The sequence below is a fragment of the Chelon labrosus genome (genome assembly GCF_963514085.1).
Source record: "Chelon labrosus genome assembly, chromosome: 2".
Taxonomy (NCBI): Eukaryota; Metazoa; Chordata; class Actinopteri; order Mugiliformes; family Mugilidae; genus Chelon; species Chelon labrosus.
In genome coordinates this window covers 3,783,445-3,809,238 of record NC_140338.1, presented here as the reverse complement: position 1 = coordinate 3,809,238, position 25,794 = coordinate 3,783,445, and the positions used below count along the sequence as shown (strand labels likewise).

Below are 25,794 nucleotides of genomic sequence, written 5' to 3'. Positions count from 1 at the left end.
CCATGCCTTCATCACCTCCCGCCTGGACTACTGTAATGGTGTCCTGTCTGGACTGCCCACCAAGGCCCTTAGCAGACTCCAGTATGTTCAGAACTCAGCTGCCAGGGTTCTAACCCGCACAAAGCCATGGCAGCATATCACTCCCGTTCTCTAACAGCTTCATTGGTTGCCAGTCAAGTCACGCATCGCCTACAAGATCCTCCTGCTCACCTACAAATCTCTCCATGGACTCTCACCACAATACCTCACTGATCTCCTCCACCCCTACACTCAGTCACGCTCCCTGCGGTCCTCTGACAAGGACCTGCTGGCCATCCCCCGGACCAGGTTGCGGGCTTTTGGGGACAGAGCTTTCTCTGTCAATGCTCCCACACTCTGGAACACTCTACCACTCCATGTTTGCTCTGCCCCGTTCCTGCCCATGTTCAAAAAGCACCTCAAAACATTTATTTTCACAAAGTCCTTTGACCCCTAACAGATGAACTCAGTTGAATTTTCTTCAGACAAAAACACAGAGATTCCTCTGGACTGCAGCTCTGCTGTCGCTCTGACCAACTTTGACTTTCATTTCAGGAAAATGGCGTGGAATCTGGTCTTTCCAGTTTAGCTTCTGCTCTGACTGCAGCTCTGTATGTCACAGTTTGTTTCCTGCTTCAAGTTTAGATGTGATCAGTTTAAAATGTATTGAGAATGTTTCTTATTTTTTGTCCTGGTGTGACTTTATTGCAGCTCATGAAAAGACTGTAAATGTGTTTGTTTTTCAAGCCTTATCAGCTCCACCAGAGTTCAAACCCTTCTGATGGTTGCTGTTTTTTCTGACTACACCAGAACTCTAAAAGTATTTCTGAACATATTAACTCTGTGGTAAACTCACATTCAGTTTGGATCATTGCTTCCATCTAGTGACTGAACTGTAGGAAGATTAAATATGTACTTCAGACGAGGTCACGTTGACTAATTGATCAGTGTATAAAATATTTCTGGTATTTTTCTGGTAGTTAGACAACAGCACCCTCTCATGATCTCATATGTCATCATGTCTACTTATTTATGACAGCTCATACCAAGAATATTTACGTGAAGATCAGAAAACGAAGTTCCCATTTTATCACAAAATAAAACATGGTACCTTAAGGGTCCAACAAGCTGAGATTTTCAGAATAAGCATCACTTCAGTGTTCTTCAGTCCAGTTTTTCCAACCTACATTCCAAACATTTCTCAAGTTGTTGGAGTCAGTATGTTCCTGGTGGTGCGTTCATAGCCTGGTCGTCACCATCCTACGTTTCCGCCCGAAATTTGATTTCGGTCTGCCACGGAGTCTGGCCAAATTGCCCTTCTGCGGTTCGCGTGTAACCTCGCGGTCTTAGCCAATCAGCGAACAGTTGAGTGATGACGTGAAACTCGCCTGCCGAGTTGCTTGTAGTCCAGCCAGCGGAGCTTGTAGTTCAACAGAATAGCAACAATGGCGACGGAGGAAGAGACGCTAGAAGCCATCCGCGAAGTTGTCTCAACTCTCGAGAGACAAGGACGTCGTAGCTCTCCTTCCAACTGGCTTTGGGAAAAGTTTGATTTATTTAGCTCTGTTGAGCCATCTATTCCTTTAGCCCTCAGTAGTAATGACTTCATGAGCTTTTTTACTAATAAAATTGTTGGCATTAGAGAAAATATTCAAGGCATCCTTCCAACAGCTGTTAAAGATGTAAGTACAGTGACATTAGAAACTTTTGTAAGACCTTATCAATATCTGGAATCCTTCTCCCCAGTAGATCTTCTTGATCTCTCTTCAACAATTACAGCATCTAAACCATCAACCTGTCTTCTAGATCCAATCCCAACTAAATTGCTTAAAGAAGTTTTTCCATTAATTAACACCTCCATACTGAACCAGATAAATTTATCTTTATTAACAGGATATGTGCCTCAGTCTTTTAAGATTGCTGTAATTAAGCCCTTACTCAAGAAAGCCACTCTAGAGCCAGATGTTTTAGCCAACTATAGACCAATCTCCAACCTTCCTTTTATTTCAAAAATTCTAGAAAAAGTTGTTGCTAATCAGTTGTGTGACCACTTAAACAAGAATGGTCTGTTTGAAGAGTTTCAGTCAGGTTTTAGAGTTCATCATAGTACAGAAACAGCTTTGGTTAAAGTTACCAATGATCTCCTCATGGCTTCAGACAGTGGACTTGTCTCTATACTTGTTCTGCTAGATCTTAGTGCTGCATTTGACACTATTGATCATAATATTTTACTACAGAGACTTGAAAGCGAGGTCAAGATTAAAGGAACTGCATTAGACTGGTTTGAATCCTATCTATCTGACAGATTCCAGTTTGTTCATGTCAATAATGATTCCTCTACTTATACAAAAGTAAGTTACGGAGTTCCTCAGGGTTCTGTGCTAGGACCAATACTCTTCACGTTATACATGTTGCCATTAGGCAAGATTATTAGAAAACATGGCATAAACTTTCATTGCTATGCAGATGACACCCAGCTATATTTATCCATGAAATCAGATGAAACTAATCAGTTGGTTAAACTCCAAGCATGCCTTAAAGACATAAAGGCTTGGATGACCTGTAATTTCCTACTCTTAAACTCAGACAAAACATAAGTTATTGTATTCGGTCCTAAGCATCTCAGAGATTCATTATCTAATCACGTGGTGTCTTTGGATGGCATTACCTTGGCCTCCAGTACTACTGTAAAAAACCTTGGTGTTATATTTGATGAGGATATGTCCTTTAAATGTCACATAAAGCAAGTGACCAGGACTGCCTTCTTTCACCTGCGTAATATCGTCAAAATTAGGAACATCCTGTCTCAGAGTGATGCTGAAAAACTAGTTCATGCATTTGTGTCGTCCAGACTGGATTACTGTAATTCATTACTGTCTGGCTGTCCAAATAGCTCTTTAAAAAGCCTCCAATTGATTCAAAATGCCACAGCAAGAGCATTGACAGGAATTAGCAAGAGAGATCATATTACTCCAGTTTTAGCTTCTCTTCACTGGCTCCCTTTAAAGTCTAGAATAGAATTTAAAATCCTCCTCCTTACATACAAGGCCCTTAAAGGCCTAGCTCCATCGTATCTTAAAGACCTTAATGTACCATATCATCCCAACAGATCACTTCGATCTGAAAGTACAGGCCTACTTGTGGTTCCTAGAATTTCAAAAAGTAGAATGGGAGGCAGAGCTTTCAGCTATCAGGCTCCTCTCCTGTGGAACCAGCTCCCAGTTTGGGTTCGGGAGGCAGACACTCTCTCTATTTTTAAGGTCAGGCTTAAGACTTTCCTTTTTGATCAAGCTTATAGTTAGGGCTGGACTAAACCATCCCTTAGTTATGCTGCTATAGGCCTAGGCTGCTGGGGGACGATGCACCAAACACATGTCCTCCTTCTTTCTTCTCTCTCCTCTCGCGCATCCTCCACTTTCTTTTCTCTGGCACAGAGCTCTTGCCCTCTAATTTCCTATCTACTACTAGTCATGCAATTCTGTGCTATTACTATGTAGAATGTTTACTGCTGTGTGTGTCCCACCCCCCTTCCCCCCTCTTCCCCCCTCTTCTTGTGAGTATCTCTGGCCTGGAGTTGTGCATTTCCTGTAGAGCTCCATACTACATCTGTTGTCGTGGTGTCATCAGCCTGCCCAGTCTTCATGGAATCCTGAAGTTATCTGGAAACGTAGGATGGTGACGACCAGGCCAGTGCGTTCATGCTCTGAAGTGAAAATGTGACAGAGGAGCATCCTCATAAGGTGTAACGTGAGGAAACTCAACAGGAAGTAAAAAATACTTCTCAGACGTTCGGTTGGTTTATGTGCAGTCACGTTGTCATGGTTCTGTTTTTTTTTATTCCTGCGTTCATGTTTTGAGTTTTGTTCATTGTGGAGGGGGCGTGGTGCATCGGCTGCAGGAGAGAGGTGTGGAGAGGGCTCATGAGAGCAGCACCAGGTGAGAGTGATTGGCACACCTGCATCTTGTTAGACTAATCACTCTCTCCTTTTAACACAGTAGCGTGCTGGACCTGGGGAAGATGAGACATGACACAGAAGACGACACGCTTGGCTGTTGGCAGTGCGAGACTACGCCTGCAAAGGACACCTTTAGACGTGTAACTGTGTTATGATCTAAACAATAAAGAACGAAAACGTCATTGCTCTCTAAATCCTTGCTGATAGAACCCACAGTGGCATCTGAGTACGCCACATTCATGTTTCATGAGTTCTTGATTTCCTGTTGTGTTCCGGTTTCCTCCCTTTTGATTAGGTCATTGGTTTCTCCTTGCGTTGTCTTGATTTGTGTCACCTGTGTCTTGTCACCCCTCTGTTCCTTGTGTGTGTGTGTGTAACCCTGCCTTCCCCTTGAAAAGCCATGACACATTTGAGTTAAAGCTTAAAAACAGTTGATGAGTCTGATTAAACAGAGCTTTGACTGAAGTAGAAGGGGCAGCAGCTTTAAATACAGATTCATCCTTTCTTAAAGTCTATGAAAACGAAGACTGCATCCATTCACTACTTGTGGTTTGGACAACACATTTATTAGATACTAGATTAAAATCCATCGAACACAAACAAATATTACAATATATACAGATTGTTGAGCATATGTACAAAGGCACTAAATATTGGGGTTTGGCTATCATAAATAATAATCAAAAATTATTATTAAATAATTGGATCTGAATTACTCGATGTTAATGTGATAATTTTGGTTATAGTTATTAAGTTAATTATTAATCAGAAATCCAAATTGACAATTTAGTAAATATTTCATGAGACTGATTTGATTAATTGGCTCTCTTTTCCCTTCTTAGAAGGGTGGTGCCTTGAGGTGATTGTATGTTTAAAAGACATTTATTAACAAGAATAAAAGTAAAAACATACAATCTAACTACAGTGTACTTTATACAGGTGTGTGTGTGGGTGTGTCAAAATGGCCGCTGGGGCCTTGAGGCTTCGAACAAAGAGAAAACAAGATGGCTGCTGAGTAGGGACACTCAGACCATGTGCTGGCTAATAGGTGGAATGTGATATGGGTTTTATGAGGTGCCAGGCTAGAGGAAGGATGGTTAGTTTAGCAAGCAAGAGACCCCGAGTCTGTGTGTTGCATAATCTAAACTGTACTATAACAACTCAATAAAAACAAATATCACATCAAATCAGCATTTCTAGTTCTATGCTTAGCTTAGCTTGACTAGGCCCAGGTCATACTACCAGTTTTGGTGGAAAAGTCAATTTCTGGTGTGTTGCTCCTTTAGCTGGCGGTTCCTGGTGGTAGGGCCAAGCTGGGAAAAGCTGAAGTCCTTGCTGTGTATTCCTGATGGCAGACGCTGGAGGGAAACTGGCCGCTCAATAAGGTCCTTTGAAAGTGGCTTGGTAGCAGCTCGGTACTAACTAGCCGTGGCTCCTGTTGGTTGGGGGTTAGGCTAAAAGAGCTGGTCCTGTTTGTTGGCTAAAAGAGCTGGTGCAGATTCCTCAAGCAGGATCTCGCTTCGCTGCTGTAAGGAGAACAGGCCTGGAGTAGCTGCTCTTTGTTAGCAGGCTACCTGAGGCAGCCAGCTGCAGCTGAGCAGCTGGGGGTCTCCACGTGGAGGTGTGGAGTGGAGGAGAAGAGGTGGAAGAGAGTAAGAGAGAGAACACAGGCCAAACAGTGCATTTTATATGACCTGATGACCTCAGACGTCACATGCCACTGTCAGCCAGTGAACTGCTGGGTCGGTTTTCACACCTGGAGGATTATGGGACTAGAGGTTTCCAGTGCTTTCCTTTGTTTCCAAGACAAAGACAAACATGTGGTTAACTTGGTTATGCATGGTGAGCTTCCATAGCAGGTAGATAGCCTGGCTGGGCAGCAGAGCCATCCGGTTCGTGAGAGAAGAAAAGAAACAAATATGTTAAAACACGGGACGCTGTTAATCAGCTGCTCTGGTTCACATTCCTTTTAGATTTCTAGGAATTTAAAACCCAGCAGATACTATCATGTAATACCACTATCCCACAATGCATTGTTAAGCTCCATGAACAACGACCTTTTTGTTCCAAACAAAGAACGTCTGCGTCTTAGCTTCTGCTAATATGATACGACTAACATAACTAAATTCACACTGAACAGAAACTATGTTAAATTTCCACATTTACAATCACCTGTAACACCTGGATGCTACGATAATGAGATGTTAGCAAGAGTCCGCTAATAACAGTTAGCCTCAATGACAGGAACATATTTAATACGAAATCAAATATCTTTTACGTGACTATACTACTGATCAAAGTTTTATCAGTGTTGATTATGAAAGAAGTTTTTTCTAAATGATCGTTCATAGTGTTGAGTCTGATTTAATTATAGATCTGTTAAATTTGCCCACACCCACTTAGAGCGGAAGAGGAGCTCTGAGATAAAGCAGCTCTCACGCTCTGAAGACCACCTCCACCTCCTCCAAAGCTTCTCCTCCCTGAAAGCTGCTCCACCCACCAAGGACTGGACAGAGGTCAGCGTCCGTCCACCGTCATATGAGGGGACTGTGGTGAGAGCTGTGACTCAGCTGGAAGAGACACTCAGTAAAGACATGAAGAAGCTGCTTGAGGCTGAGCTGAAGAGGCTCCAGCAGTATGCAGTGGATGTGACTCTTGATCCTGATACAGCACATCCTGCACTCATGCCGTCTGATGATGGAAAACAGGTGCATGATATTCACATGTGGAAGAATCTTCCAGACAACCCAGAGAGTTTGTTTTTCTGTTGATGCCTGGGGTATAATCACTCAACAATGAGTTAGAGTATTGTTATGTAAATTATTCCCATTTCCCATTCATTTTCTATACCCGGTTATTCCTGTTAAGGGTCACGGGGGTCTGCTGGAGCCTATCCCAGCTGTCATCGGGCAAGACGCAGAGGTAGACCCTGGACAGGTCGCCAGTCCATCACAGGGCTAACACAGAGAGACAGACAACCATTCACAACCACACTCACACCTACGGCCAATTTAGAATCACCAATGAACCTAATGAGCATGTCTTTGGATGGTGGGAGGAAGCCGGAGTACCCGGAGAGAACCACCTCGCCACTGTGCCCCCCGCATATATCTTCAATTAACAACTTAACAAATAGGTAGTACAAATCTTGTTGGAACATTTAACTTTTTTGTATTTTCCAAAGTCCCACCATAACTGACACATTTTTACAAGACCACATTTGAACACATCATGATAACATTATTGACCTTCGCCTAATGCTCATAATTACTGAGTAGAACTTGAATGCGTCATAATACAATTCAACGTAGCCTCATAACTGAGCGGGTGCTTGGTGTTTACCGGAGCACTGTCCGACAGTAATATGTGTGAAACACACAGTCCGCTGTAGATAGATAGCCTCCAAATTAGTAGCGTTCAGTTATTTACACTAGGAATCGCTGCTCTACAATGAACTAGCGACTTGCCCAGTGTGTAGCCCACCTCTCACCCGATGATTTCCAGCTAACGTAAGCTACAGCCCCTGCGCCCCGTCAGGTACGCGTTACAGACAATAAATGAATGAATGCATGAATGGATGCATGAATGAATGAACAAGTAGGCGCCCTCTGCAGTTTTACTCTCACCATTAGAATTTTTTTTTTGATGTCCTGGGCCCCTGCTCTGTTGCTCCTAGCCCTGGCCTCCCTCTCTAGTCTTTTCTGGTGTCCAGATTTATGTTTTTTGTGTGCTATCATCCGGATCTCCCTCACTCCCTGCTGGAGTTCGCTCGCGCTCAATTCGAACCCCCGCTGTGTGGACCAAACCATTTTTTAAGAAGGGGCCAAGGGGGTTATTGAAATTATCAAAATTAAAATATTGCGTGAATTTGTGGCTTTATTTTAGTTCGGATTCATTACTATGAATATATATTAGTTAAGCCTATGCATAATAATTTAGTCGTAGAGGCTACTGGGGGCTGTGTGTGGGCCCTGATGGGCTGTGGGCCCTTAGAATTGTCATCACTTTTCCCCCCTATACGACAGCGCTGCTGATGAGTCAATAGCAATTTGTCAGAAATGTTTCATTCTGTAAGTATTTATGCTCTGATATAGGATTAGCTAGCAACGAGATCACCTGTGTACATCTTTCCAAACATCATGTTGCTTCCGTAGATTTTATCAAACACTTTCGATTTGTCTCTGAAAATTTAGACAAAAAATTCAGCTTATGAGCTTTACATGTACAGTGCAACAAAAGAGCATTTTGGTAAAAATCTGGAGTCATGCTGACAAAATCTACATTAGCCACATCGTAATCTTCAAATTTAATGCTATGTTGGCACATGGTAAAGACCACGTGATCGAAGGGGAATGTATACAGCTGGTAATGCAATGGAGAGTTTTCAACTTTTGCATAAGATTGTAGCAAGAAATGAGTCACATGTTCAGCAAACAAAGCTCTTTGAGCACCTGAAGTTCCACAGCATGGTCATCTACCCCCACTGGGATTTCAAGGAACTTTTACCATGTGAAGGAAAGGAATATTGTTTTCTTTTGTATATACTTTAAGATTTTCATAAAGTATTTCTCAACTCTGGGGAATATTCATTCTCACAATGCTAACAGGCTCTGTACTGTCTCGCAGAGTACACCCTTCAATAAACCACTGGAAGCTAACCTATTTGATCCCAGTGCTCATTCCTCAGTCCGTGAATTGTACTAAACTGGGAAGAAGTGTGTCAATGCGTCAACTGCTCTATCTGCTTCTCTGAACCAGCTAAATCATTTTTAGTTTATGTTAAACTATTTGGAGACAAAAAGATATGACTGGAGATGTTTCCATTTGTTCACAATGATGATGACATTGTAGCGTTTTAATGATTCTTTTTTTCATGTTAATTATCTGATGTTTGCTCGCGATCCTGCTAAGTGTTTGGCTGTCTCTCTTATAAAGGAAAATTTTAAGGCCAGAGAGATTCTCCTGATTAAAAAAAATAATAATAATCATTATTTAACAGACAAGAATACATGTGACTTTTTGCACACTGTCATTGCAGCCATCATAAAGAAATTTTCATGCTTTTCTATGAGACGTCTGAAAACCTGTAAAATGACCATTTAGAAAAGAATTTGCAGTGAGACTGAAACTTATTTGCATCTGTTTTTAACAATATTTCTGATCAAAAACCGTTGAATGAAACCATGTTAAAGGTGGTGACACGAGAAAGAAACATCGTTGACACAACCCAGTACACAGCTCTTGGCCCTATAATTGTAGCTCATTTTACAATCATCACAAATTACACGTGTTTTTCATGATGGATTGATCACTGGGTGTTATAGGGTGAAGAGTTTCATGACTCAACAGTGAAAAAACATTAAAACAAATAAAACATTAATGAAAGAAAACAAGATGATATGAACATTTTTACCAGAATTCACAATAAAATCTTTTTATTCCAGAATAATCAGTTTGTACCATATCTCTCTAATCCATTGATATCTTTGTGTTCACAGCTGTACCAGTATTGTAGTATTGAAGCATATATGTACAGAGTGTGAATAAAGTGTGAAGATCAATAAGTTCATTCATTCATCTCAAAGCTTCATCATTAAATGGATCAGACAGTTTGATTGACAGGACAGATGATCAGAGGTGCAGAGTTTTCACCACCATCATTCGTACAGGGACTGAAGTATGGGTAAAGTTTGTCAGTGAAGGAGCAGCTAGAAAAGGAGTAGATAAGAGCTGCAGTATCTACATCATGAAAGGAGACCAGACCCTCCTCATAATCCACAAACACCCCCACCTTCTCAGGAGGAGAACGAAGAGAGAGACTGACTGGAGGACCAGCAAAAGCTTTGTATCCATTTCCATTTCTCAAACTTACAGTCCAGAAACCATTCTGAGGTCTCAGAGTGATGTCTCCCTTCCTGTTGATTGACTCTCTGGCCACTCCTAGATTCCATTTAGTCTTTACTTTAACTTGAACCTGGAAGTAAAATCTACCTGAAGAGAAACTCTTATTTCCTAAAACACATGCACATTTAGAAAATCTCTCTGGGTTGTCTGGAAGATTCTTCCTAACTTCTCCACAGTGAACTTGTTTTCCATCATCAGACAGGATAAGTTTAGGATGTGCTGTATCAGGATCAAGAGTCACATCCACTGCATACTGCTGGACCCTCTTCAGCTCAGCCTCAAGCAAAGTCTTCATGTCTTTACTGAGTGTCTCCTCCAGCTGAGTCACAGCTCTCACCACAGTCCCCTCATATGATGATGGACGGACGCTGACCTCTGTCCAGTCCTTGGTGGGTGGAGCAGCTTTCAGGGAGGAGAAGCTTTGGAGGAGGTGGAGGTGGTCTTCAGAACATGAGAGCTGCTTTATCTCAGAGCTCCTCTTTATCAGCTCAGAGACTTCCTGTTCCAGATCTTTGATGAAACCTTCAGCCTGTTTCTCTGTTGTTTTCTGTTTGTCTTCGATCTCCTTTATGAGCTGGTTCAGGCCTCTCGCAACAGACTCCTTCAGAGCAGTGAAGACCTGAACACCTTCTGCTTTCTCTCTGTCTGCAGCATCTTTACTCATCTTCACTGACTCTTTCATCTCCTCAATCTTCAGTCGTCTCTTCTGGATCATCTGCTGAATTTCATCCTCTGTCTTCCCAAGCTCTGCCTTCTTTCCATCATATTCTTCTTCCAGAGGAACAACCTCATGTGTCTTGTGGTCTAAAACAGAGCAGAGCATGCAGACACATGTCTGGTCGGTCTTACAGAACAGCTCCAGAGGTTTATCGTGCTTCCTACACATCCTGTCTTCCAGGTTGTCCACCGGGTGGATCAGCTGATGTCTTTTCAGGCGTGACACTGTCAGATGAGGCTCCAGGTGAGAGTCACAGTAGGAGAGCAGACACACCAGGCAGGACTTCAGGGCCTTCAGTTTGGTTCCAGTGCAGACGTCACAGGGAACTTCTCCTGGTTTGGCAGCTTGTTGCTCTGAGCTGCTGCTGCTGGCTTTCTGTTGAGCTTCATGTCTGAACCGAGCAACCATCTCAGAGAACAATGTGTTGATCTTCAACTGAGGTCTAGTGTAAAAAATCTCTTTACAAATTGGACACTGGAACGTGTCATTATGATCCCAGTGTTGAGTGATGCAGTGTTTACAGAAGTTGTGTCCACATGATGTAGTGACTGGATCAGTGAACACATCCAGACAGATGGAGCACAGAAAGTGGTCTTCAGATCTCAGACATCTGGCAGCAGACATGTCTATACACTGACAACAAGAGAGAAAGAGAGAAAAAACACAGATTAAGTAGAGATTTATTGATTATAGGTGAGTCATTGAACTTCTAAAGAAACATGCTGTTCTAGAGTTTAATTTAATTTCACTTGATTTACTTGGTTTTGATGCTGGTTGTTGAAACACAGTAAATATTATCAGCTGTACTCACCAGTATTTGAGTCGGATGTTGAGAAAGAACAGATGAACTCAGTTGAATTTTCGTCAGACAGAAACACAGAGATTCGTCTGGACTGCAGCTCTGCCGTCACTCTGAAAAACTTTGACTTTCATTTCTGGAAAGTGACGTTGAATCTGGTCTTTACACTCTTGCCTATCTTCTGACCTTAGCTCTGTTTGTCACAGTTTGTTTCCTGCTTCAAGTCCAGTTGTGATCAGTTTAAAATGTATTGAGATTATAACTTATTTTACTTCCTGGTGTGACTTTATTGCAGCTCATAAAAAGACTGTAAATGTGTTTGTTTTTCAATCCTTATCAGCACCACCTGAGTTCAAACTGTCCTGATAGTTGTTTTTTCTGACCTCTGCTGGACACAGAGAAGAACTACACCAGACTTCACTTCACTTTGATTAACAACAACAAACTCTAAAAGTATTTCTGAACATATTAACTCTTTTGTAAACTCACATTCAGTTTGGATCATTGCTTCCATCTAGAGACTGAACTGTAGGAAGATCAAATCTGTACTTCAGACCAGGTCACGTTACTCTGTGATACAACTACTGTGAGACTGCAGCCAGGGAGACAGCTAAACTGTTTGATAACCAGGGTTGGGTCAGATTACTTTGAAATGTAATCCATTACTGACTACAAATTACATGGCAATTTTTGTAATCAGTAACGTAATCAGTTGGATTACCAAAAACATGTAACGTAATCTGATTACTTTTAGATTACTTCAATAAATATGCACCTTAAGTAAAAGACACCGTCACAGAATTGATCAATGAATTCTCTTTTTATTTTTCTCTTTATTATTTCATTACATCTAAGAAAACTTTTTGTTCTCAGTAAAGCTGAGAAAGCATTCCTTTGTGAATGAACTAAAAACTGTATTAACTAAAAACTTTAGATTTATTACTAAGTACTTTCTTTACTCTGAACATATCCGTTTTTCAGACCATATCCTCATATCAACCTGTTTTAATTCTTTTCTCACATCATACTGAATGTTTACAACTAAAAACATTCCTAAAACATTTTTCTATCTTTTCTCATATTTCTCTTTCTGAACATTTCTCATAACATATCCACAACATGTCTTTCAAAATCTCAAAATAAGTCTGTAAATAAGTCTGTAAACATATCATAGAACAAAAGTGAACATGTTCTTTTTACAACATATTTGGATTTTTTCATGCCCAGGCTGTCATAAACAAGTTGCATTGTTTGCATGATAAAATGTAATCAGGTAATCCCCAACAATGTAACTGTAATCTGATTACACAATTTTTGTATTGTAATCTGGGCTGATTATAGTTACTTTATTTTTGTAATCTGATTACGTAATCCAGATTACATGTAATCCATTACTGCCCAACCCTGTTGATAACTGACTCATGACAGCTCATACCAAGGATAAATATGTGAAGATCAGAAAATGACCTTCTCTCATTTTTATGTGACTAAATGTTACTTAACATACAAGATAAAACATATTGTTTTAATGTTAGATATAAGTGTCTCTGTGTGTTTGTATTTGTGTTTGTCATTGTTTGTGTGTTTATGTGTGTCTTCTTACCTCAGCTATTGTGTTTTATTACCTCACTTGTAATCCTGTTTGGGTTTTTTTGTTTTTTTGTTTGTTTGTTTTTCCTGTTTCCAATGTTAAAGTTTTTTCTTTAGTGTTTGTTTTGTTTGTTTTATTTTACTTCCTGTTTCCCCCCTTTTTGATTGTTTGATTGGTATCTCTTTGTGGCTCCGCCCTCATTAGTTTCACCTGTGTCTCGTCACCCCCTCAGCACCTGTGTATAGCTCTGTCTTTCCCTTAGTCCCTTGTCAAGTCGCCTGTGCTGTTTTCTCTGTTGATGTTTCTTTGTTTTTCTCGTGTTTCCTAGAGTTGAAACCAAAATTAAAGCAACTTGGACAATAAATCAGATTTTTATAAAACAATATTTAGTTTGACAGTTGTTTTAATTGTCACTAAAAAAATCATTTTTAACATCTTTTACTTTGAAACATCTTACTTAAGACCTAAAAAACGACAACAAAGGACCCTAATAGAAAAGTGATCAACCTCTATCATCACCTATGATCAACTAGAAGTGTGTGTTGGCGTATGTTTCTCCAGACACTGTCTTATTTTCTTATCTCAGTTTTATTTTGTTTATGGGCCCCAACCTTTGTCCAGGGTGCATTAATCCTCCAGCCAATGACAGCGCAGAATATGACAGCAGGTCATAAAACAAATCTCCTGGTTACACACATAGTTATTTCTGCTTTAGAACAAAACCACAGTGAAAATAACATTAAATATTCTCTGATTTACTTCAATGCAGTTTTCTTTCCATCACTGCTCCCTCTTTTCATTTTCTCTCTCTCTCTCCCTCTTTCCCTGTGCTTGACCGAGCTTAAATGTTATTAACGAACAAACAAAATGAACAGGTTTATATGCTGTAGTAAAAAATAAACTGAAATTTTACTTTTATTTACTAAAATTACAACATATTCAATGTCATTTACAAACTAGAGAGACATAAAAAAGATAGAGACAGTTTGCACACTAACTGCCTAATTGTGCTCAATATTTTAGAACTGGGTCTGTGGCTGTGTTTTTCTAATTCTCATCAAGTTCATGTGAAATATTTTACACCTGAGTTCATCTGAAGTGACTCTGAGTAACTCCAAATAAACTGCTGTTGGTTACATGCTACTACAAGAGCCATGGGCCACAAAGAGCTTACAAATCATGAGCTGGATTTCACTGGTTGACGTTCTAACTCAGATGAAGACATAAAAAAAACCCCAAGACATTAGATATACCATGGAACACAGTGAAGACAGTCATCAACACTGACATTAGTGAAAACAGGACATCCCTCCAAAACTGAAGAGAAGAACTTGTCAAAGGTATGTTTGGGTCAACAACAAAGAGAACCATACCTTCTGTGAAGCATGGTGGTCACAGCATTGTGTTCTGGGGCTAACATTGATCATCTCATGGCAATTCAATGTTGTGTTGAGAAACTTTTAGACCTGGCATTCATTGATGTGGATGTTACTTAGACATGTAGCACCCACCTAGACCAGACCAGACACCCCCACCCCATAGCAATGACACTCCTTGATGGCAGCAGCCATCCCCAGCAGGATGCAGCCTGACACAGACACACACACAAAGACGCTTTAGGAACAACTGAAAATTCACTAGATCCCAAACTGATCAAGCATCTGTGGGATGATCCACAGAGGCCACTCCCCTCAACCCATAGGATCCCAAGGCCCCCACTAACAACATTCTGTTGCCAAACGCCACAGGACACCCTCAGAAGGCCCATGTCCATTCTCTGATAAGTCACAACTGTTTTGGAGGCACAAGGGAGACCTACACAATATTAGGAAGGTGGTCATAATGTTATGCAGTGTAGCTCCAGCTATTTGGAATGACCCAAAGAACAAGTCCTGAGTCCTGTAGGAAATATGTGTGTGGAGCCAAAGAGGGCCAAGCACAGGACTTACTGATTGGTGCAAAAAAATTAAAGTAAAAGTAAAAGTATTAAAAAAATTTAAATCATTAAAGTATTATTACAGCGATGTGCACAAAATTATTCAATGTTTTGAAATGTAAGATAAGATAAGATAAGATAAGATTTAAGGTTTTATTTGTCACATGCACAGTTATACATAGTACAATGCACAGTGAAATGTATTTTTGTACCTGCAGTCTGTAGTAAAAAAGGAATTCAATAAAACAGTAAAAGTAACACATGGCACACAAGGTACACAATATAAGTATAAATGTAAAACTGCGAAAAATAAAATAAAATAAAATAAAATATAGACTGTAAACTTGAAATGTAAACTTATAGGGGGTAGCTTGTATATACATACATTTACAATATTTGGAAGCAGCTGTGTGACTAAAGTGCAGTGGTGCAGTGGTATTTAGGTCCAGTTAAGGCTCAGAGTTGAGCAGACATGTGGGTAAAAACTCTTTTTCAGCCTCTCAGTCTTTGTCTCAGTCTTTGTCCTCAGGCAGCGGAAATGCTGGCCTGATGGCAGCAGGGAGAAGGGAGAGTGTCCGGGATGACTGGGCTGTTCCAGGATCTTCCTGGCCCTTAACCTGCAACGTTTAGTATAAATTTCCTGCAGGTTGGGGAGGGGGGTTCTGATGGTCCGCTGCTCTGAATGGACCACCCTTTTGAGGGCCAGGAAGTCCTGCCTGGTGCAATTCTCAATCCAGGTGGTGATGCTCCCAAACAAGATGCTCTCGGTAGTGCAGGTGTAAAAGTTCCTGAGCACCTTGAGAGGGAGCTTAAAGTCTCTGGGGCGCTGTCTGGCCTTCTTCACAATGGTGTTCAGGTGATGAATCCATGACAGGTCCTTTGAATTGGTCACTCCCAGGTATCTGAAAATGTCCACTCTTTCCACCTCAGAGCCACAGATAATAAGTGGATGTAAGTCCCTTTGCTGTTTCTTGCTGAAGTCCACAATCAGTTCCTTTGTTTTGCTGATGTTCAGTAGGAGGTGGTTCTCCCAGCACCAGTCCTCCAGGTGGGAGACCTCCCTCCTGTAGGCTGTGTCGTCATCGTGGGAGATTAGTCCCACAACAGTGGTGTCGTCAGCAAACTTAATGATCATGTTGGAGTCTGACGTGTCCTCGCAGTCATGTGTGTACAGCGAGTACACTAGAGGCCTGAGCACAAAGCCCTGGGTGGGATCTGGTGTTGAGAGTGAGGGGAGCTGAAGTGTGGTGACTGGTCAGGAAGCTGTAGATCCACCACAGGGAGGAGTCTAGACCCAGGTCATACAGCTTAGTCGAGAGATACTATGGTATTAAATGCTGAGCTATAGTCAAAAACTGCCACAAACTCGACGTTTCCCTTGCCAGTGTCCACATAGGACAGGGCCTTGTGGAGGAGGAAGGTTCTGGCGTTTTCTGTGGATCTGTCTGGCCGGTACACAAACTGTAATGGATCCAGGGTGGTGGGCAGTGTGGAAGTGATGAATGCACAGGGGGGGATGCGTCGTCCCTGCCACAGTGCCCTGGAATCAGACTGTTGCAGCGGTCCTCCTTGGCATGGTATCATCCACAACTTTTCCAATAAATCCCACAATCGCTTCCGTAAACTCCTCAATGTCTCCACCCGCACTGCTGTGAAACATGTCCCAGTCGGCTGAGTCCAGCACACCCTGCAGAGCGGCCTCTGATTGGTCGGTCCACCGCGTCACTTCTCTCCTGCTTCAGCCTTGTTTGTATTTAGGCATGAGAAAAACAGCCCCGTGATCCGACTTTCCAAAGGGGGAAAGTGGTTTCACTTTGTAGCCGTCTTTGAATGGAGAGTAGAAGTGGTCGAGAGTCCTTACTCCTCTGGTGGGGCAGTCGATGAAGCTGAACTGATGAAGAGGAGCTATGAGATAAAGCAGCTCTCACGCTCTGAAGACCACCTCCACCTCCTCCAAAGCTTCTCCTCCCTGAAAGCTGCTCCACCCACCAAGTACTGGACAGAGGTCAGAGTCCGTCCACCATCATATGAGGGGACTGTGGTGAGAGCTGTGACTCAGCTGGAGGAGACACTCAGTGAAGACATTAAGAAGCTTCATGAGGCTGAGCTGAAGCGGGTCCAGCAGTATGCAGTAGATGTGACTCTTGATCCTGATACAGCACATCCTGAACTCATCCTGTCTGATGATGGAAAACAAGTTCACTGTGGAGACGTGAGGAAGAATCTTCCGGATAACCCAGAGAGATTTTCTAAATCCTTCAGCTTCTTCGTGTCTTTCAGACAGAAACACAGAGATTTGTCTGGACTGCAGATCTGCCATTGCTCTGACAAACTTTCATTTCAGGAAAGTGACACTGAATCTGGTCTCTATACTTTGACACCTCCTCTGACTGCAGCTCTGTTTGTCACAATCTGTTTCCTGCTTCAGGTTCAGACGTGATCAGTTTAAAATGTATTGAGATTTTTACTTATTTTACTTCCTGGTGTGACTTTATTGCAGCTCATAAAAAGACTGTAAATGTGTTTGGTGTTCAGTCCACCAGTATCAGCTTCACCAGAGTTCAAACTCTTCTAATGGTTGTGTTTTTTTTCTGACCTCTGCTGGACACAGAGAAGAACTACACCAGACTTTACTTCACTTTGATTAACAGCGACAAACTCTAAAAGTATTTCTGAACATATTGAGTCTGTTGTAAACTCACATTCAGTTTGGATCATTGCTTCCATCTCGTGACTGAACTGTAGAAAGATCAGATCTGTACTTCAGACCAGGTCACGTTAATCTGTGATACAACTACTGTGAGACTGCAACCAGGGAGACATTTATTTTATTTGATAACTTATTGATTGATCAGTGTATAAAGTATGTCTGGATTTTTTTTGTTTTCTGTAAATGCGTCTGTGTTAATGTTTCAGGAAAAAAGAGTTTCTCTTTAGGAAGATTTTACTTTCACGTTCAAGCTGAAGGAAAGACTGACTGGGATCTAGGAGTGGTCAGAGAGTCGATCAACAGGAAAGGAAGCATTACAGCAAGTTCTCAGAATGGTTTCTGAACTGTAAGTTTAATGTACAGAAACAAGTATATCGCCAGTATTGGTCCTTCAGTCAGTCTCTCTGTACATTCTTGTCCTGAGAAGGTGGGGGTGTTTGTGGATTATGAGGAGTAAAAAAGGGATTAAAAAATAAACACTTAGCAAACTTTAAAATCCAGAGTTCATCTCCAACCTTAACTAAGAACTCGAGAATATTAACTTGAAGATTAGTGAAATGTGTCTACAGTCATATATATATATATATATATACATATATATATATATCATTCAATATATGTCTTTGTTTAAAATGTCTTTTTAAATATAACATTTAAAGAAATTATTGTTGATTAAAATGTAACATCATTTTATCAGATATCTGCTTCAGGATGTCCAGGAGGTGGAGACAGAGACCGGGGTAAACAGATAGATAAGGTGTTCAGCCAGAAGGCAAAGAAAATGACCAAGATATTTTAAGTTGGCCCAGGGACAGAGCATAGCATGTTGATGGGGGTCTCTTCCTGAAGTCCACGGTCATCTCCACAGTTTTGAGCGGGTTTAGCTCCAGGTGGTTCTGACTGCACCAGAGGACCAGCTGTTCCACGTCCCTTCTGTGTGCAGACTCGTCGCCGTCCCGGATGAGTCCAATGACGGCGGTGTCGTCTGCAAGCTTCAGGAGTTTCACAGAAGGGTCCCTTGAGGTGCAGTCAGTGGTGTAAAGGGAGAAGAGCAGTGGGGAGAGAACACATCCCTGGGGGGCACCAGTGCTGAGGGACCGGGTGCTGGATGTGAAGTTCCCCAGTTTCACCTGCTGCCTCCTTTCAGTCAGGAAACTGGTAATCCACTGACAGGTGGAGGGGGGCACGGTGAGCTGGGACAGTTTTTGGTGGAGGAGCTCCGGGATGATGGTGTTGAACGCAGAGCTGAAGTCCACAAATAGGACCCGTGCGTAGGTCCCTGCAGAGTCTAGGTGGTGCAGGATGTAGTGGAGAGCCATGTTGACTGCATCATCCACTGACCTGTTTGCTCTATAGGCAAACTGCAGGGGGTCTAGCAGGGGATCCGTGATGTCCTTCAGATGGGTTAGCACCAGTCGTTTAAAGGATTTCATGACCACAGATGTCAGGGCGACTGGTCTGTAGTCGTTTAATCCTGTGACAGGAGACTTCTTGGGAACCGGGATGATGGTGGAGCGTTTGAGGCAGGAGGGGACCTCGCACAGCTCCAGGGAGTTGTTGAAGATCTGAGTGAAGATGGGAGCCAGCTGGTCAGCACAGACTTTCAGGCAAGACGGAGACACTCCATCGGGTCCCGGGGCCTTCCTAATCCTCTGTCTCTGAAAGAGTTGACGCACATCCTGTTCACAGATCCTCAGCGCACGCAGGGGGTCGGGTACGGGGGTGATTTGGGGTGTGGCTAGTCCTTTTGTAATGGAGATGGTGGGGGAAGTGAAAGGTGTGAAAGTCCTTTCAAACCTGGAGTAAAAGTCACTGAGGTCCTCAGCCAGACGGGGGCTCCCCACAGGGTGGGGGGATGGTCTCCTGTAGTTGGTAATGGTCTGCAGGCCTTTCCAAACTGCAGAAGAGTCGTTGGCAGAGAAACGGTCCTTCAGCTTTTCAGTGTAGTTCCTCTTTGCTGCCTTGATCTCCTTTGTCAACTTGTTCCTGGCCTGCTTGTACAGGTCCCGATCCCCACTCCTATAGGCCTCCTCCTTGTCCTGGCGTAGCCGTCTCAGTTCTGCAGTGAACCATGGTTTGTTGTTGTTGAACGTGCAGAAGGTTTTGGTCTGCACGCACATGTCCTCACAAAAACCGATATAAGATGTCACAGTGTCAGTCAGTTCATCCAGATCTGAGGCTGCTTCAAAGACGCTCCAATCAGTGCAGTCAAAGCAGACCTGTAACTGCATCTTTGACTCGTCTGTCCACCTCTTCACAGTTCTTACTGTAGGCTTAGCAGATTTCAGCTTTTGCCTGTAAGATGGGATGAGGTGGACCAGGCAGTGGTCAGAAAGTCCCAAAGCAGCGCGGGGGACAGAGCGATATGCGTCCTTTATTGTGGTGTAGCAGTGGTCCAAAGTGTTCATGTCCCTGGTGGGACACGTCACATGCTGTCTATATTTTGGCATTTCAAGTTTGAGATTTGCTCTGTTAAAATCCCCGAGAATGATTAGCAGAGAGTCCGGGTGTGTTTTCTCCACGTCTGTAATCTGGTCGGCGAGGTGATGTAACGCCTCCGTTACGCACGCCTGCGGTGGAATGTACACACCGACCAGCACAAACGAGGCGAACTCCCGCGGTGAATAAAATGGTCTACAGTTTATGAAAAAAGACTCCAAGTGAGGGCTGCATGTCTTCTTTAACACTGTGACATCTGTACACCAACCTTCGTTAATGTAGAAGCACGTTCCTCCTCCCTTTGACTTCCCAGACAGTTCCGCGCAGCGGTCCGTACGGAACAGCTGGAAGCCCGGCAGCCGTAGTGCGCTGTCCGGGATGTGTTCGCTGAGCCAGGTTTCAGTGAAGCACAGGGCGGCTGAACGGCGAAAGTCTGAGTTCTTGGTTAGGAGAAGGAGCAATTCATCCATTTTGTTAGCCAGAGAGCGGACGTTTCCCAGGTGTATGGACGGGAGAGCGGTGCGTAATCCCCGCCGCCGCAACTTGACGAGCGCTCCAGCTCGTTTCCCGCGTCAGCGTCTCCGTCTAAATCCACAGTGCGCTGCTGCTCCTCCGACCAGAATCTCCAAAAAGCAGTCTGGTTGAGTAAGAACCGGTGAAAAAGTCCGGCACTGGATAGTCCTATTTTCAAGAGTTCCTCTCTGCTAATTTTAATAGCAGAGGGAGTGCAGAAAACTACACTAAAAAGTAAAACAGCAACAAGTACTAGAGAGCAAAGTACCGAGGCGTCCGTCCGCGACGCCATCTTGGATAACGATGACAGCATCATCCACACCAACATGAGGCTGATATGCAAACTGAAGAAATGGTTTGGCTTTCAACGGAGGCAGACGCATCTCTTTCTCTCTCCCTCTCTCCCCTATCCCTTATCTTTCCTGCTTTGCTTCTCACGTCTCGTCCTGTCTTGTCTTAAACTTTAAGAGCCTCTCCGCACTGCTCTCTAAATTTTAAATCATGGAATTGGTCAACTGGTCTCTCAATGCAATTGACAGAATCTTCTCGACGAGAGGACTGGGTTCGGAGGAACCTGCCTGCCCTGCCGGAACGTTTGCCGCTGGATACATGATGGACTCCTGGGAGAAGTGGAGGGTCGTGTGCCTGGCGATTCTTTCCGTCGAGGACATCGAGGATCTTTACATATTTGGAACCATGATAACAGGCTTTCTGCTGATTGGATTAGGCATTGCCCTGGTGTATCGGAAAATTCGGAAGACGGGGTCAGCAGTCCAAAGCCCCATGAAGCTGCCCGACATTATTGATGGAGTGAGCAGAGCTGTTAGCGCTCAGACTGTGGTCATTAACCGCAACATGGAAACCATCTTGGAGAATAAGTTTTCAGCTTTGCTAAGGCGAATGAATGGATTTGGAGACCAGAATGGACAAACAGAGTAAATCGTGTCTATTGAAATGCGACTACTCGCCCTAACCCAAACAATCATATTCTGATCTGCATTCCGGCCCCTGAGCAGTCACCAGCCTTGGCCAAGGCCGCTGCTGGAACAACCCCCCAGGAGATCGCTGCAGTGACACGCTCTGTCCTATACCTCCCTCCCTTCCTTCACGGACACCTGTTGATTGTTTTTTTTTTTTTTTTTTTACTACTTTATTGCAATATTTTGTCTACATATACAGCAACTTCACTTACTTCCCCTTTTACATTGCATTTTTTATTTTTTTTTTAAACATAAGGCAACAGAAAAGAGACAAATAGATAAATAAATACAAAAAAAAAAAAAAAGTTAAAGGGAGGGGGAATTTGTTATATGGGTGTGTGTGTGTATGCGTGTGTGTGCGCATGTATGTGTGCGTGCGTGTGTGCGTGTGCGTGTACTTGTACTTGTTAAGTATTTATTGGGGGGGAGGGTATTTGTTATTGGCTATTTATGTGTATATGAGTATATATGTGTGTGTGCATGAGAACGGTGTATTTAAGTCTACAAGAATATCATTACTGCATCCTGTGTAAAGTATTACATATTTATTGACTGCATATCATGACTGCATATAAACATATCCTGTGTGAAGTACGACCTATCTGTTGACCGATTTGTATCATCTCATATTATTAAAATATTATATATTGATATATATTTTATATATCATTTTATCCGGGTATAACTTTTGCCATTTACCGAGTTGGTTCCTAACTTTAAAAGTAAGTTTTTCCATCTCTAAAATATTTTCTATTGTGTTATGCCACTTACAAAGATCTGGGGCCTTTACTTCTTTCCAACCCCTTGTTATCTGTTTTATTGCGGATATACGTAGTATATTGAATATTTTTTTATGTTTAGGTTCAATTTTCTTAGCCAAGTCCATCCCTAGTAAGTTCTCTATTGTTAGGATCTGCTGTAAGTCAAAAATATATTTAATTGCTTTACCAAATTCCTCCCAAAATGTTTCTAAAACTGGACATAAAAAGAAGATATGACTATAATTTGCATTTTGCTCTCCACAGCTTCTCCAACACCTAGTCCCTAGTTGTGTGAATTTACTACATTTATCAGGTGTAAGAAAAAATCTGTGCTGTAACTTCCAAGCAAATTCATTCCAATATTTTGAATGTGTTATTACCATATTATCTTTTACTGAATCTATCCAATTTTTCCTTGTAATATCAATGTTTAACTCTTTTTCCCATTTTTCTTTAACTTCAGCCTTTACACAAGTTAGTTTTTGTAAAATTTTGTAAATTTTTGAAAGATTCCCCTTACCTGTTTTCCTATTATGGATTAAATGTTGTACCAACTCATTTTCTGTTTTTTCCCCTAAGTTTTCCTTAACATAGCTTCTTACCTGTAGGTATTTAAAAAAGTGTCTTTTATCTAAGTCGTATCTGGAGGCTATATTTTCGTATGTATCTACTGTGTGTTTTTTCATAACTTGTGCAAATGATATCAATCCCTTCTTGGCCCAACTCTCTAAGATTTGGTCCATTCTGTTTGGTAGGAAGTCTGGGTCGTGTGCCATTTCTCTGAGATATACATAGTCAGTCTTTATTCTTAGTTTTTTACAGATTTGTTTCCAAGTTCTTATAGTATTCAGAATGCAAAAATTGTTCCCTGTATGAAGTTTTTGAGTCTTAGTCCCTAAGAAAGGTAAGGTCCCTAAAGATACAGTTGTCAGTTCTCTTTCTATATTAATCCACTTAGTTTCTACTACATTGTTCATCCATATCATTATTATTTTAATTTGTGTTGCATAAAAGTAATTTTGTAGGTCTGGTACACCTAACCCCCCTTCTTCCCTTTGTTGAGTTAAGGATTTTAACTTGATTCTATGTTTTCTGTAACTCCAAATAAAATTAGAAATCATTTTGTTCCAAACTTTAAACTGGGATTCTAGGAGTACCAGCGGTAGTGTCTGAAATAGAAATACAAATCGTGGAAGGACCATCATTTTAATCATTTCTACCCTTCCCAACATTCCTTCTGGAATTATCCTCCATCGATTCAGATCTTGCCTTACTTTATGCTCCAATACACCATAGTTATTGTCGTACAGATCATTCAGATTCTTACTTATGTGTATACCCAGATATTTGATCTTCTGTTTATATTTAAAGTTGTAGCTGTCTTTTACCTCTTGGCTAATGTCTCTCCCAATTATTAAGGCTTCACATTTGTTTTCATTTAACTTATATCCTGAAAATTTACTATATTCTTGAATTATTTTCTTTAACTCTGGCACTGTTTCTTTTGGTTCCGCTAAATAAACTATAATATCGTCCGCATATAACGCTAATTTGTGTATGTCTTTTCCTATGTGTATACCTTTGATATCTGCATTTTGTCTTATTGCTACTGCTAGCACCTCAATGTATATTGCAAATAAGAGTGGAGAGAGTGGATCTCCTTGCCTAGTACCTCTTTGTATTTTAATGTTTCTTGATAAAGTACCATTTGTTTTTACTCTAGAGGTTGGATTACTATATATTGCTTTTAACCATAAGCAGAATGTTTTATCTAAGCCAATTTTATTGAAAACTTCAAACATAAAAGGCCAGCTAACTAAATCAAATGCCTTTTCTGCATCTAATGTAATTAAACCAATATCCTTATTTTGCCTTTGGGCATAATCAATTATATTTAAGGTCCTTCTGATATTATCCCCCAGTAGTCTTCCAGGTATAAATCCACATTGATCAACATTTACAATATCCACAATAATATTTTTTAACCTGTTTGCTAATATGGCTGATATAATTTTATGGTCTGTATTAAGTAGTGATATGGGCCTGTATGAGGGACACCTTGTGGCATCCTTCCCCTCTTTATGTATAAGTGTTATTATAGATGACGCCCATGTCTGTGCCCATCTCCCTGTATGTAGTGCGTAATTGTATGCTTCAGTTAGTAGGGGGGTTAATTCATTTTTAAATGTTTTATAAAATTCATTCGTAAAACCGTCATCCCCTGGAGTTTTCCCTATTTTCAAGTCTTGAATTTGTTTACTTATTTCCTCTGTTGTGATTTCTTTAATCAATTTCATGTTATTCTCTTCTGTTAACTTTGGCATGTTTAGGTTCCTCAGATAACTTTGAATGGACTCTATATTTTCACTTTCCTCATTTCTATATAATTCTTCATAATAGTTGGCAAATTCCTCTGCAATCTGTTCTTTGTCAGTAATTAATTTATCATGCTTTGTTTTTAGTTTTGTAATATATACTCTTTTCATTTGTTTTTTTAATTTAAACGCCAAGGTTTTTAAAAACTTTGGGCCACCATCGTAGTTTTCTTGGTCCGTGAACTTCATTAATTTTTCAATGTCTTGTGTACGTAGTCTATCCAGTTTAAGACGTTTTTCCTTTAGTTTTATTTTGTCTTCATTACTATTTGTCTTACTATGTCTAGTTTCTATCCTCTTTATTTCTTCAATTAACCATTTCTGTTGTGCTTCCCTTGCTCTTTTTTTAGCAGATGAGTATGAAATTATGTGGCCTCTAACAACAGCTTTAGCTCCTTCCCATAGCAGAATCGGATCTGTATCCTCTCTATCATTAATCTCAACATAATCTTTTATCACCTTTTTAATTTTATCAATGAATTCTGCATCTTGTAACAATGAGTTATTTAATCTCCACAATGTTTTGCCTTTGTTAGGATTTAGTATTATTGTTAATGCCACAGCTGCATGGTCGGACATGTTTATTGAGCTGATCGTACATCTTTTAACAAGTGTTATATTGTTTTTAAACATAAAGAAATAGTCCAGCCTGTTGTATACTGAATGCCTTCCTGAAAAACATGTGTACTCTTTTTTGCCTGGATGAAGTGCTCTCCACACGTCTACCAGACCCACCTCTGAGCTAAATTTTCTCAATAAACTTGCATTTTTCTCTGCTCTATGTTTTTTAATACTAGACGAGTCTAGTTTTGGGTCCATAACTAGATTGTAATCTCCTGCCATTATTAATACTCCCTTACTTTTTGTTGTTAAAAGCTCTGTCAGGTGTGACATCAATTCTATTCCCGTGTCTGGAGGGTAGTATACATTCAAAATGGAAAACTCTGTACCTTCTATGTTACCAACAACCAAAACATATCTACCTTCTTTATCAATAACACAGTTTTCTAATACAAAGCCAACATGAGATTTAATTATTATCGCCACACCTTTCTGACTCGAATTATGTGAGCTAAAATAAACTTGACCTTTAG

General features: G+C 41.3%; 2 protein-coding genes across 2 annotated transcripts in view; one reads left to right on the top strand and one right to left on the bottom strand.

Annotated features, from left to right (window-relative positions):
- The window catches only part of LOC311501147 (E3 ubiquitin-protein ligase TRIM21-like), a 233,948-nt gene that overhangs the window by 21,275 nt on the left and 186,879 nt on the right, over positions 1–25,794 (top strand). The gene's annotated exons all lie outside the window — the stretch shown is intronic.
- On the bottom strand, positions 9,463–11,220 carry LOC311501114 (E3 ubiquitin-protein ligase TRIM21-like; the record flags this gene model as incomplete). The annotated part of the gene is made up of 1 exon (XM_084562780.1): positions 9,463–11,220. One exon carries the CDS (start codon positions 11,218–11,220, stop codon positions 9,577–9,579), a length of 1,644 nt encoding a protein of 547 aa, XP_084418906.1. The 3' UTR covers positions 9,463–9,576.